This window comes from Poecilia reticulata, chromosome 11 (assembly GCF_904066995.2).
Source record: "Poecilia reticulata chromosome 11, P_reticulata-male-v2, whole genome shotgun sequence".
Classification (NCBI taxonomy): domain Eukaryota; kingdom Metazoa; phylum Chordata; class Actinopteri; order Cyprinodontiformes; family Poeciliidae; genus Poecilia; species Poecilia reticulata.
Window position 1 is genome coordinate 23,674,241 of NC_088840.1, and position 15,360 is coordinate 23,689,600.

Below are 15,360 nucleotides of genomic sequence, written 5' to 3' on the forward strand. Positions count from 1 at the left end.
TCCTTGACATCAGTGTTCTTTTAATTTTAGCTTTACCTTTTTAGATGGACAAGGTGTGTTATTATCAGACTGACGATAATGATGTCAGCTACATGGGTGTGTCTGCCGGAACTCCGTCAACATTATGCAATATTTATTTACATTTATTTAGTTAAATTTAGACACTGATAAGTGATTTAGGCTTTATACTGGGAAACATTTACAACATTATGTCATTATATGCGACAAAAATAAAAACCTCAGCAAACTTATTATATTGTTTATTTAATATTCTGAAAGTTCCAATAGGGTAAAAAGCAAAATATTGTAGCCAGCTACTATTCCTGACAAACATTTATTAAAATGTTTGTCAGGAATAATTTATAATTACAGCCAAATTGAAGCGTGTCCACAATTTATGATATAATTATTGAAGCAGTTTGGAATCATTACAGAATTCGACGCCTTCTTATAATTGCTGACTAGGCTTTGTTTCCTCTGGCACTTGGACGATTTATTGTTGGCAATGAGCTCTAACTCACTGATAGAACTCTTTATTCCTATAACTCTAATATTTACTCAAAATGAGTCTGCTGTGTTTGTTTTGTTTGTTGTATGTGTAGAATACAGAACTAATTCACCATTTGTTAGAAAAGCATCAGGTGTATGTTCTTCACAGTACTCCCTTTAAATATTTAATATATCCTCATTTCTTCTTTATGACAATATGGTCTACAGACTAGAGGAAAGTAATTTTATAGTGAAATGCATTTTGTTGGAATGTATTTGCATTTAACTTCTGTGTCTGTGGCTTGAATAAATGGGGTGTGTTGAGGCAGGAAATGTGTGTATTTTAACATCTGAGGACAGACCGTTTTACTGGTCTTGATTAAAGGATATTAACTCATTTCATACTTTTAAATGTCTAATTTTCTGACTTCCACAGGAGCTTTCCTGAAGTGTTATAAAATAATCTTTTGGGGCACTGAATTGAGATAAACATAGCAGTAAATCAATGTTGAAAATTTAAAGAAAAAAATATATTCAATATGTCAGCACTCAATTTATTTGGTTGTCTTCCAGAAGAGCAATCATGGAATGAATGGAGAATAATTTGGATGATATATATACTTTTAAAATGACACTTGAACCTTTTACGCAAGTGACAAGGTAACTGACTTCATTCTGGTTTCCAAAGAACGTCACTATATCGTGTGTCTTAAGTTCCTACGTAAAATAATCACTCATATAGCTAAAACCATTTTTTTAAATCTAACCAGAATGTAACAAATGCTGACCAGAGCTGAACTGTTCTTCAGTCATTAACAGAGGAATGATCTCGCAGGAGATCACAATCATTCCTCTCCAAAAGTTGATGCATGTTTGCTCCTGGTGTTGCTTGTGATAAAACTCATGATTATGCTTCTGCACTCTGGTCCACTGCGAAACTATGTGAAATACAATGCAATCAGTTGTCAATCAAATCACTTCTGTGAAATACACAGCTCGGCGAGGCTTGTACTACCGCTAAAGTGAGTACAAGAAAACAGAGAACAGCTGTTAGGAATCTCCTAATGGAGACAAATCTGGCTGGGGCGGGGTAAACTGAAGACGCTCTAGTAAAGAAGCAGTTTAAGAGTCATGAGACTCAAGAGTTACCTTTACAAAATGCTTTGTCAATAGGTAGAACCTGGAGCTGTGTGCCTGGTCTGTTAAGATCGCAACTCCAAACCATGAATGCTAAAGTTTGAAACTGTTGTCTACAACTGCAACCATAAATGTGTGGCACCTAAGCCTAAGCCTGTTTTTTATTTCTAAATCTACCACGTTTTTTTTTACTTCAAATTCAACAATTTAAAACTATGATCTTGTTCTGAATTACTTCAGTTAGTTTCTGGCTTTTTGCACAGGGTTTCATCATAATGGAAAACACATAATCATTGTGTTGAACAGCTGAAGGATTTCATTTTGGTCTTTGGTTCTTCCTGTTTTGCCTTCACTGCTGTGACATAGTCTGTCACACGTCTCCAGGAGTCCTAAGGACAGGGTGTTCACAATCCATTCTAAAGCAATATTAAAAGAAAACCATCCATGCATGGAGTAAATCCATTTGTTAGACTTCATTTTCTTTTGATCAAATGAAAAACAAAATTCTGCAACAGACAGACCTGCAAAGAAATTCACATTTTCTTGTGCACTGGTCATTTCATACATTACGTTTCCCAAGTTGAACATGATTTGAGATTAGTAGAACATGGATAGAAAGTGTTGTGTAATGCTTATTTGCTGTGACAATGTGCAAATAATATTGTTTTTATAAATAGTAGTTTATAAAAACATTTATGGTGTGGTACTATGCTATTGTGCATAGTATTGAAGACAAGCATACTCAAACACTATTAAATTTCCTTTAATTCTTTATTGCTATGAAAACTTCATATGAAACATATAACAATCAAATGCAAATTTACAAACCAGTCACCTCTGTACATCACACAATTAGTGCAAAATCTCACGTTGCAACAATAGTATTAAAAATAAATATTTAATATTTTTGCAAAAAACAGACAAACACTGGAATCAACAGGCCTTCATTATATCATCTTCCTTAAATTCATGCCAACTTTTCCTCCAATGAGGATGCATTTTTATGATTAATTTTGATCTTTATTAGAGTTTCAAGCTAAATTATAAAACATAATTTGCTCTTCTCAATGAAAAAAGTAAAAGGTTAATATCAAACATGGTGGGCAAATGAAAACTATATTCTGGAATTGTTTGATACATATTAGGAGGGCATTCAAACTAGCATAAACTACAACATAGAAAATTCAAAACATTTGTTGAATACATGTAAATATTAATAAATAAAGAGCTATTGTTTTGGGGCCAGTTTCAAACTGAAATCTCATTTCAAAAGCACAAGTGTAATCACTGAAGTGAGCAAAACAAAACTTGCTGCATGACTACATGCTGTGGAGGCTGTTGTTGGGCCACCAGTGGTTGTTGGGGCAGAAGTGGTTGTTGTTGGGCTAGGAGTGGTTGTTGTTGGGCCACCAGTGGTTGTTGTTGGGCCACCAGTGGTTGTTGTTGTGCCAGCAGTGGTTGTTGTTGTGCCACCAGTGGTTGTTGTTGTGCCAGCAGTGGTTGTTGTTGTGCCACCAGTGGTTGTTGTTGGGCCACCAGTGGTTGTTGTTGGGGCAGGAGTGGTTGTTGTTGTGCCACCAGTGGTTGTTGTTGGGGCAGGAGTGGTTGTTGTTGGGCCACCAGTGGTTGTTGTTGGGCCACCAGTGGTTGTTGTTGGGGCAGGAGTGGTTGTTGTTGGGCCACCAGTGGTTGTTGTTGGGCCACCAGTGGTTGTTGGGGCAGGAGTGGTTGTTGTTGGGCCACCAGTGGTTGTTGTTGGGGCAGCAGTGGTTGTTGTTGGGGCAGGAGTGGTTGTTGTTGGGCCACCAGTGGTTGTTGTTGGGGCAGGAGTGGTTGTTGTTGGGCCACCAGTGGTTGTTGTTGGGGCAGGAGTGGTTGTTGTTGGGCCACCAGTGGTTGTTGTTGGGGCAGGAGTGGTTGTTGTTGGGCCACCAGTGGTTGTTGTTGGGGCAGGAGTGGTAGTTGTTGGGCCACCAGTGGTTGTTGTTGGGGCAGGAGTGGTTGTTGTTGGGCCACCAGTGGTTGTTGTTGGGGCAGGAGTGGTTGTTGTTGGGCCACCAGTGGTTGTTGTTGGGGCAGGAGTGGTTGTTGTTGGGGCAGGAGTGGTTGTTGTTGGGGCAGGAGTGGTTGTTGTTGGGCCACCAGTGGTTGTTGTTGGGGCAGGAGTGGTTGTTGTTGGGCCACCAGTGGTTGTTGTTGGGGCAGGAGTGGTTGTTGTTGGGCCACCAGTGGTTGTTGTTGGGGCAGGAGTGGTTGTTGTTGGGCCACCAGTGGTTGTTGTTGGGGCAGGAGTGGTTGTTGTTGGGCCACCAGTGGTTGTTGTTGGGGCAGGAGTGGTTGTTGTTGGGGCAGGAGTGGTTGTTGTTGGGGCAGGAGTGGTTGTTGTTGGGCCACCAGTGGTTGTTGTTGGGCCACCAGTGGTTGTTGTTGGGCCACCAGTGGTTGTTGTTGGGCCACCAGTGGTTGTTGTTGGGCCACCAGTGGTTGTTGTTGTGCCACCAGTGGTTGTTGTTGGGGCAGGAGTGGTTGTTGTTGGGCCACCAGTGGTTGTTGTTGGGGCAGGAGTGGTTGTTGTTGGGCCACCAGTGGTTGTTGTTGGGGCAGGAGTGGTTGTTGTTGGGCCACCAGTGGTTGTTGTTGGGGCAGGAGTGGTTGTTGTTGGGCCACCAGTGGTTGTTGTTGGGCCACCAGTGGTTGTTGTTGTGCCACCAGTGGTTGTTGTTGGGGCAGGAGTGGTTGTTGTTGGGGCAGGAGTGGTAGCTGTTGGGGCAGGAGTGGTAGCTGTTGGGGTACCAGTGGTTGTTGTTGGGGCAGGAGTGGTTGTTGTTGGGCCACCAGTGGTTGTTGTTGGCCCACCAGTGGTTGTTGTTGGGCCACCAGTGGTTGTTGTTGGGCCACCAGTGGTTGTTGTTGGCCCACCAGTGGTTGTTGTTGGGCCACCAGTGGTTGTTGTTGGGCCACCAGTGGTTGTTGTTGGGCCACCAGTGGTTGTTGTTGGGGCAGGAGTGGTTGTTGTTGGGCCACCAGTGGTTGTTGTTGGGCCACCAGTGGTTGTTGTTGGGGCAGCAGTGGTTGTTGTTGGGGCAGCAGTGGTTGTTGTTGGGCAGCAGTGGTTGTTGTTGGGCCACCAGTGGTTGTTGTTGGGCCACCAGTGGTTGTTGTTGGGCCACCAGTGGTTGTTGTTGGGCCACCAGTGGTTGTTGTTGGGCCACCAGTGGTTGTTGTTGGGCCACCAGTGGTTGTTGTTGGGCCACCAGTGGTTGTTGTTGGCCCACCAGTGGTTGTTGTTGGGGCAGCAGTGGTTGTTGTCGGAGCAGCAGTGGTTGTTGTCGCGGCAGAAGTGGTTGTTGTCATGTAAGCGGTGGTTGTTGTTGGAGCAGCAGTGATCGTTGTCAGGGCATCTGTGGTAGTTGTTGGGGCAGGGGTGGTAGTTGTCGGGGCAGCAGTGGTAGTTGTCGGGGCAGCAGTGGTTGTCGGGGCAGCAGTGGTAGTTGTCGGGGCAGCAGTGGTTGTTGTCGGGGCAGCAGTGGTAGTTGTCGGGGCAGCAGTGGTAGTTGTTGGGGCAGCAGTGGTTGTTGTCGGGGCAGCAGTGGTAGTTGTCGGGGCAGCAGTGGTAGTTGTTGGGGCAGCAGTGGTTGTTGTCGGGGCAGCAGTGGTAGTTGTCGGGGCAGCAGTGGTAGTTGTTGGGGCAGCAGTGGTTGTTGTTGGGGCAGCAGTGGTAGTTGTTGGGGCAGCAGTGGTTGTTGTTGGGGCAGCAGTGGTTGTTGTTGGGGCAGCAGTGGTTGTTGTTGGGGCAGCAGTGGTAGTTGTCGGGGCAGCAGTGGTTGTTGTCGGGGCAGCAGTGGTAGTTGTCGGTGCTGCAGTGGTTGTTGTCGGGGCAGCAGTGGTTGTTGTTGGGGCAGCAGTGGTAGTTGTCGGTGCTGCAGTGGTTGTTGTCGGGGCAGCAGTGGTAGTTGTTGGGGCAGCAGTGGTTGTTGTTGGGGCAGCAGTGGTAGTTGTTGGGGCAGCAGTGGTAGTTGTCGGGGCAGCAGTGGTAGTTGTCGGGGCAGCAGTGGTAGTTGTCGGGGCAGCAGTGGTAGTGGTTGGGGCAGCAGTGGTTGTTGTCGGGGCAGCAGTGGTAGTTGTCGGGGCAGCAGTGGTTGTTGTTGGGGCAGCAGTGGTAGTTGTCGGTGCTGCAGTGGTTGTTGTTGGGGCAGCAGTTGCTGTCCCTACTATTCCACAATGACAGAAAACTCTGGCTTAGTTTGCTGTTCGTCTAATTTTTACTATCATTCATTAGAAGTTCATGTTTATGTCCTTACCAGCAACCAGAAGTAGAATGGATATAATCTTCAACATAGTTGCAGAAGAAGTCCTTTCTGTTTCAAAATAAGACATTTTCAGCTGTTATTTGTAGCTATGAATTTGTTTAATCCTTTAACTGTCATCCTCAAATACTTACCTGTAAGTCAATGAGCCCATGAGGACACTGGTGTCTTCTTGACAGTTAAGGGATTAAACTGAAAACTGTTACATGGCATCTCTTCTACTTGTCTTTCTGCATTTTTACTACAAATGTTGAATCAAATCTAATTCAAAATGATATTTTAAATTAGATTTCACATTTTTTTATTGTTTTGACCTTTTTTTTTTTTTTTTTTTACATTTTTTGTATAATCTTGTTCCTTATAAGTTCAGTTTATGTTTGTTTTGGTTTGCAAAACATGCAGTCATTGGAGCATTACTTTATCACATAAGTACTTACTGAATTCAAATTAATCTTACTTAAATACCAAGGTTTTCCATGTCACAACACATCTAAAAAATGTCAACCAACCAAATTTTTTTTCTTAAATATATAATAAAATCACTTATACTGATTCTAATTCAGATTTGAATCTGTTGATCAAACTGACTTATTTCAGTTTGATCAGCTCTAGGTTATAATGAAATGAAATTCTTATTATAATTTAAATCAGTAAAAGTTTTTTTAAATATGGAAACTCGAGAGATTGTACAGTCATAGACTTTACAGCAGTCTTGGTGATATAAGTTGTTAACCACCAGTTATTTTTATGCTAAAACACAAATTCATTTAAGTCATCACCATTACAATTTGTAGCAAAATATCTGTAAATTCCCATCACATTAATATTACTGTAATAATTATACATTACTAAAAAGATCTAAGTAATCAATGACTGAGAATTGTCAAAATTGTAGGCGCTTACAAGTTGCGTCCAAAATGCTCTTTTCGCTTCAGTGACTGAAGTTGTGATGTTCTTTGTTCCTTTCAACTTGCCGGTTGATTGGTACCGTTTACTGGTTGAACACAGAAGCTTTATATCCACCCAGAGCAGGTGCTGTGACATCAGAGCATACGAAGATGGAAATTACTCTCCAATTATGTAACAATGTTTTATTTTAGGTGTGGCTACCTGATGGTATTTTTTTTTTCTTTTCTAAACCTTCCAAAGTAAACTGGTTGAACATTGTTTCCTTTCCTGTTAGAAAATTTGAAAATGGTATGAAGTTTATAATTCTGTTACTTGTTTCTTTTTTATTAATTTCTACAATCACTCTGTGCATTACTAAAACATAGAATTAAGAATTTTTGTTTATATTTTGATTTTGCACTTATAGCTGTAAAGACAGCTAATTAAACTTAGTTCAGCTTTGTTTTATTTTAGTTTTATACACATACCAGCCCCACAGGATTTTTTCCCTAATAATAATATGACTCTTTGCTTTTGGTTTTAATAAATTTATTGTGCTGCTGCAAGGAATGTGTCTAGTTAGCTCAACACCTGGTTTATTGGTTTATTGCTTTTTAAAAAAATATATATAGTCATTTTAAAACGCCACAACTTAACTCACATTCTGACTTCCACAGCAGCTTTCACACATTTTAGTTATTTAAATAGCTGTTTTAACATTTAATGGTGATAGATCTGTGGTGGTCAATCAATTTTAAAATGTAGTCAGACAGAAGAACAAATGTGTAAGGCTTTGATGGTCATGGTATTGGTAAAATATTGTACAACTGTACTGTAACTTACAGCAAAATAAGGAATGCTTGCAGATATTTACACCACTTACATATTTAGCTTTTTTACTTTTGTTTCAGGGTTATGCTGTTTAGTGGTTATGCTGTATGTAGAATACAAATTTTAACAAAATCCTAAAGACCTGGAGACCTGCCCTGCATGTACAGTTCATTGTAAGGTTTGGGTATGGTCTTTCTAAATTGAACTGTCTTTTTCATGATTTCTACTATTAAACTTTTAGAGAACTACATTTGGCAAAGTTTGAAAAATATTTTCAACATTTGTGTATGTACCCTCTCTGTTAAGCACAACTTGAAAGCAATTAAGTACTTTTTAGACTAGCGGTTCTCAACATGGGCGGTACGATTAGGCGGTGCAGCAGGTGATGAGTGAAAATTACTGGTGGTGAGCATCAATAAACGATAAAATAAATCTAGCAACAGGAAAGAAACTAAAGTGGACATAGTGATAAACCAAGAGAGGATAATAATGAAGAACAAAATGCAAGAATAAATTAAGAAACTAAAGTAAATACAGAGGAATAAACTGGTATGGCAAAACCTTTTGAGCAATAATTAATACAGAGGACTGTATAGCAAGAATAAACAGACACTATTTCCAGATAAAAGGTAAAATAATATTGTTGAAATATCATGGGTTTGTTGAGACCACATCTAGTACTGATAATAAATATCTTACAGACCATAACAGTAAAGAACTGATCAATTATTTATGTTTTTAATTAGATTTATTATTTCTTCAATATTATTTTTCATGTCAGTGTTAATGTCATGAGGCTGATGACTCCATGACACTTTCAATTTGACTCATTAGGATTTGATTAAGAACCTGATTTGTTCTTTGTAATTTCTGTCCAGTAAAACTATTAATCTATAAATCAATAGACAGGTCTATATAAAGGTATAATCCATGTTTCTGTCTCATTTTTATATGGCATTAAAAGGACCTGAAACTTTTGTATTTCCACTGAAAGCTCTGGTTTGCACAATAAATGCCATGTGGGTGAAATTTTATGGATGATGCTGTGATGTCCCATTCTCCTGAAGGCAGCACAGAGCTGCTCCACCAGAAACTGACAAACACTGAAGAGAAGAAGAGTTATGATTAATGTAGTTACAGTTCTATCCATGTTTTAATGTTGCAGAGCTCAGTCGTTTTGCAAATAGTTCAAAGTTTAAACTGGCATGTTGAACATCTTTAATCTGCTCATTTTGTGGAATATTTAACTAGAAAATGGCACAAAATAAAAATATTTTTTCCACTCTGATTGGCTGCTGTTAGGCCTACAGATTTAAATTTGAATGTTCATTGCATTTTTTGTAGACGCCTGTGAAAATAATTTCTATTCCCATGGCTTTTTTATTCTCTGGGAAATTATTTTTGATGATAAATACAGAAACAAGCATAAAAATCAAAACATCTACAATAGTGATAGTAATATTAATGATAACATAATGGTCAGTGCAAAGGGACCTGGATAAGGGCTAGGGAGGCGCTGGCCCAAAAAAGGTTGAGAAACACTGGTTTAGACAATATATTAAGAGAGGTCAGTCATATGCTGTCTGGCCTAAATGTTGTATTGTCCAACAGTTAAGATATTAGTATCTTTAAATAGTATTTGCTTTGATGACAAGGTTTTGTGCTTGAAATAAGGGTTTTCCATATGACTCAACTGGAAGGAAAAGGTTTTCTGAGCTCACACCCTTTGAGTTAAACTTGCAGAATGCAGGAAGCTTTGTTGCTGTTGCCACCCAAGTAGTGTCCTCCCTTTTAATTATGCTTCTATCGCTTGACCAGTTTTCACGTCAAGGAGAATAACACTAGTCATGCATGCGGGAAATTGTTTCCTCAATTTGTATTCTAACTTTGCACACACGTATACCTTTAAAAACACCTTGATTTTGAGTTGAGTTTTTAGTTCAGATTTTTGCTACATCTTGCTGAATACATTTTTAATCTTTATAGTACGGTAACTTGTAGAAATAGTTTGAAAAACATATTTACACCATGGAAATTTTACTTAGATCACATTTTATGACTACTAAAATCCACCTGGAGCAAAATATTGGAATGAAACGGTTGCACATTCAAACACAAAAATAAATGTATAATGTGAATAAATAAAAACCGTGCTTGAACAAACAAATTTATGCACTAATGTAAACCCTTAGACTGCTGACAAAGTGTTTTGATGACATAGCACTGAAGTAAATATTCTGTTCTACAAACAGAGCTGAGTCAGTGGTGAAAAAAGATGGATAAAACAAGAGAAAATGATGAACAAATGAGAACAAACAGAAACAAGAAGTCGCACCATATTAGATTAACCAAGCCAGGATGAACTTTCTTAAAATTTTGTTGAGTGATTTCTTACTATCCCAAACATTTCTTTAATCTGTCAACATGATAATTTTCAAAAAGTGTAGCTGACAAATATCATCCAAACTGAGGAAACTATCCCAACTATCATTATCTATATGATCCATAGATAATGAACTTTCCAGCAAAGAAAACCTTTGTTTGCTTGTTAATTGACTGATAATTATGTTAGCATGAAACATAATTGCTTACTATCTTATTCTTTTTGACATACTGTTATGATAATTTAGCGTACAAATTAACTGTTAATTTTGTGATAGTGAGAAAATGTTTCTCAAGAAACTCTAATTTCCTTCATGAAAAGGAAATTAATCTAATTGACAAATTGAATTTATCTTCCTGACAGAAAATTTTGAATGGCTTAAGACAGGTGAAGTTAATAGGTACTGTTTAATGAGACGTGTATCAAGCTTAAGAGGTGCGTATGAATTAAAAATGCATCGCTAAAAATGCATATATGTTCTCCACAAATGTAAATAAAGTTATTGATCATATGTATAAGTTGCTTCTGTTTTTTGTTCTTTGGCTTGTCATAAGATGAGCCTGTACGCAGCGTGACATTAACTCACTGTACTGGAATGCAAAGCATCTCACGCAAAGCTGCACTCTCTGACATCAAGGCAACTGTTCAGGTCATAAGCACACACACTCAACACTCAAGCATTTGACTGGTCAACCTAGAATAAGCTAATAAAAAATTGAGTTAATTAGATAGAAATCTAATTAGAAGTGTGTGTTGTAAATTCACTGTAGTCATTGTATTTTATGTTCTCTTACTCAAATTTGTTTTTACTCTATCCTCTACATTCTCTATGCATCTTACACCAGTTTCTCATGTCACATTTATTTTATTGACACCTACTGCAATTGCATTTGTGCAACCAGGAAGATCTGACCTAAGTTTCCAGTTGATTAAATGTTTTCTTGCAAAGCAGCTGACAAAAGAAGGTATTAACAAAGGTTGGGTGGGTCTTTTCTTTAATAAGATTTCTAATTTCCTCCCATTACCTCTTTTCCCTTTCACACATACAAATACCTTGGGTTCTTGCTTTTGACTTTGACACCTTTAGGCCCTATATTGAAAATATTGTGAAGAAACTTAAACTCAAATTGAGCTTTTTCTTTTGAAGCAAATTTCAATTTTCTTCTAAGGTAAAAATGTGGCTTGTCACAGCAACATTATTGTCTATTTAAGATCATGGAGGCCTATTATATGCGAATGTCAACACAATATCTTCAAAAATAATTATATTCTCTATCATCTTTCTCTGAGGTTTGTTACTAACTGCCTTGACTCATCATTATGAACGGTACTCTCCAGTGGGATGCCTTCCTTCTCCACCAGGAGGTTGAGACATTGGGACACTTATTTATGAGGTTATGCTTGGGCTGTTGCCTTCCTACATCTGTGATCTAATCACATGGAGAAATGTAGATTCTTTGCCCGCATTCAGATGATTATTTCTTTCTGTCCCATTTCCCTCCACAAAACTGGGGAAAAGGGCCTTTGCTTACTCTGCTTGGTTTACATGTAACATATACTAAAAAACTGAAAATTAAATACAGTACACTTATTTCGTTGAGCACTTTTAAGTCCACACTGAGAGCACGAGAGATAACTTCTTTAAAGTGTAACTAAACCCCCTCTGAAAGCTAAACCCGCCAGCAAAATGGGCGGAGCCACGAGACTCTGCTGAGAGTGGGGAAGAGCGGACGGAATGAGTGGGCCTGTGTCGCTATATTTGTCGATTTTTTAGACCCTCTTGTGACTATTTTTCAAAACAATGATAACCTAGCGACTCTTTTTCTGTGTTATTGGAGACTTCTATGGCGACAACGCTCCGCAGCTCGGCTGCAGGCAGCGGCAGCCTGTCTGTCCTGAGTGAGAGCTGCCATTAGCCTCTGCCGCTTCTTCAGCACTGCAGCCAGTCTCACAGAGACATCCGTTCAGCACCATATGAGAAAAACATTTTTGCATTATTATTTCACACCGTGTTCACATTGCAAATAAAACACACATTTTTAAAGTTGAGTAATGCCATTGACCAAACTTCTTACAAGTTATTGTACTCAAGTTAGAGCAGCACTACTTCAACATATTTTTACTCAAGTAAAAGTAAAAAGAATCCATCCAAGAAATTCCTCAAGAATAATTATTAGCAATATATAAATATACATTTTTGAGAAGGAACCATATATGTACTCAGTCCACTGCTTCCCCCAAGGCCTGGAATCGGTCCTTCTCCACAATCTTCCTCAGGGTCCGGTCACCTCTTCTCGTTGTGCAGCGTTTTCTGCCACACTTTTTCCTTCCCACTGAGGTGCCTTGATACAGCACTCTGGGAACAGCCTATTTGTTCAGAAATTTCTTTCTGTGTCTGACCCTCTTGCTTGAGGGTGTCAATGATGGCCTTCTGGACAGCAGTCAGGTCAGCAGTCTTACCCATGATTGCGGTTTTGAGTAATGAACCAGGCTGGGAGTTTTTAAAAGCCTCAGGAATCTTTTGCAGGTGCTTAGAGTTACTTTGTTGATTCAGATGATGAGGTTGACTGCTTGTTCAGAGAACCTTTTCATGATATGCTCATTTTTTGAGACAGGGATTTTGGGTTATCATGAGCTGTATGCCAAAATAATCAGTATTAAAACAGTAAAAGACCTGAAATATTTCAGTTGGTGTGCAATGAATCTAAAATATATGACAGTTTAATTTTTATCATTACATTATGGAAAATAATTAACTTTATCACAATATGCTAAAAAAAATAAAGGGAACACTTAAACAACACAATATAACTCCAAGTAAATCCAACTTCTGTGAAATCAAACTGTCCACTTAGGAAGCAACACTGATTGACAATCAATTTCCCCTGCTGTTGTGCAAATGGAATAGACAACAGATGGAAATTATTGGCAATTAGCAAGACACACTCAATAAAGGAGTGGTTCTGCAGGTGGGGACCACAGACCACTTCTCAGTACCTATGCTGTCTGGCTGATGTTTTGGTCAGTTTTGAATGTTGGTGGTGCTTTCACACTCGTGGTAGCATGAGACGGACTCTACAACCCACACAAGTGGCTCAGGTAGTGCAGCTCATCCAGGATGGCACATCAATGCGAGCTGTGGCAAGAAGGTTTGCTGTGTCTGTCAGTGTAGTATCCAGAGGCTAGAGGCGCTACCAAGAGACAGGCCAGTACACCAGGAGAGGTGGAGGAGGCCGTAGGAGGGCAACAACCCAGCAGCAGGACCGCTACCTCCGCCTTTGTGCAAGAAGCAACAGGAGGAGCACTGCCAGAGCCCTGCAAAATGACCTCCAGCAGGCCACAAATGTGCATGTGTCTGCACAAACGGTTAGAAACCGACTCCATGAGGATGGTATGAGGGCCCGACGTCCACAGATGGGGGTTGTGCTCACAGCCCAACACCATGCAGGACGCTTGGCATTTGCCAAAGAACACCAGGATTGGCAAATTCGCCACTGGCGCCTTGTGCTCTTCTCAGACGAAAGCAGGTTCACACTGAGCACATGTGACAGACGTGACAGAGTCTGGAGATGCCGTGGAGAGCGGTCTGCTGCCTGCAACATCCTTCAGCATGACCGGTTTGGCAGTGGGTCAGTAATGGTGTGGGGTGGCATTTCTTTGGAGGCCCGCACAGCCCTCCATGTGCTCACCAGAGGTAGCCTGACTGCCATTAGGTACCGAGATGAGATCCTCAGACCCCTTGTGAGACCATATGCTGGTGCGGTTGGCCCTGGGTTCCTCCTAATGCAGGACAATGCTAGACCTCATGTGGCTGGAGTGTGTCAGCAGTTCCTGCAAGATGAAGGCATTGAAGCTATGGACTGGCCCGCCCGTTCCCCAGACCTGAATCCGATTGAGCACATCTGGGACATCATGTCTCGCTCCATCCACCAACGTCACATTGCACCACAGACTGTCCAGGAGTTGGCGGATGCTTTAGTCCAGGTCTGGGAGGAGATCCCTCAGGAGACCATCCGCCACCTCATCAGGAGCATGCCCAGGCGTTGTAGGGAGGTCATACAGGCACGTGGAGGCCACACACAATACTGAGCCTCATTTTGACTTGTTTTAAGGACATTACATTAAAGTTGGATCAGCCTGTAGTGTGTTTTTTCACTTTAATTTTGTGTGTGGCTCCAAATCCAGGCCTCCATTGGTTAATAAATTTGATTTCCATTGATGATTTTTGTGTGATTTTGTTGTCAGCACATTCAACTTTGTACAGAACAAAGTATTCAATGAGAATATTTCATTCATTCAGATCTAGGATGTGTTATTTGAGTGTTCCCTTCATTTTTTTGAGCAGTGTATATATATATATATATATATATATATATATATATATATATGGTAAAAACTCTGATCACATTATCAATCAATTTTTAAAAAGACAGATGGATCAAAATATAGTTATGTGGAAATTTTGGTATGAAGGACCATAATTACAATAATTCATATAAACAATAAAAAATAACAAAATCAGGCAAAAGAAAAAATCATTTTCTTTCTATAAAAAAGCTATGAAATTTTAACAAAAGCTACAGGTGTATCTGGTGAAAACATGTTTTCATTTACTCAAGTCAGAGTAGCACCACTTCATACTAAAATTACTCAAGTAAAAGTAAAAAGTTCGATGTAGTAAAAATATTTTTTTCAAAAAAGTTAATGTAATTGCCCAGCTCCGCTTTTATACTGCTGCACCCACGAGAAAAAATTAAAATTTAGAACTGTTTGACCAAAGAGGGCAGTACTAAAACGGTTTTAGGCAAAAACAATGTCAAACTTAAATATTGCACAAAAATGTCTAAATTTTCAGAGATATAGGGATAGAACCATAAATAACCCATTTAGGATTATTTTTTTTAATCGGCAACAAATTTTCATTTGGGGCTGCATTTCACTTTACACTCTTATAATAATTATCTTCTAATTATTAGAAGAGTGTAATAATTATTAGAAGAGTGTAATAATTATTACACTCTTCTAATAGTGTAATTTATTACACTATTATTACATTATTACACACTGCAAAGTGGTGAAATTGTAATCATGTAACCACTTGTAATTGTTGTATAACCTTGTAGGCGTTGTGGCCTAAGGAGGCCAAAACCCTTTATCAAGGTGTAAATAATAATTAGATTCTAGACATCTAGTGCACAATCTGATATAATCCAACCTAAATCAAGATTTTAAATCTTCAAATGGATTTAAAATCCATTTGAAGATTGGATTTGCTGAAAATGCTGAATATTTTGCATAACACACTTCATTTTTTGTGACACATTT

General features: G+C 39.4%; 1 protein-coding gene and 1 long non-coding RNA gene across 2 annotated transcripts in view; both read right to left on the reverse strand.

The window, feature by feature from the left end:
* The window catches only part of LOC145553843 (uncharacterized), a 49,797-nt gene that overhangs the window by 31,136 nt on the left and 3,301 nt on the right, over window positions 1–15,360 (reverse strand). The window lies entirely within an intron of this gene.
* LOC145553818 (uncharacterized) lies at window positions 2,169–4,750 on the reverse strand (the record flags this gene model as incomplete). Its single annotated transcript, XM_081612824.1, has 1 exon — window positions 2,169–4,750. A coding segment is annotated over one exon (1,863 nt), but the record flags the coding sequence as incomplete, so codon positions are not given.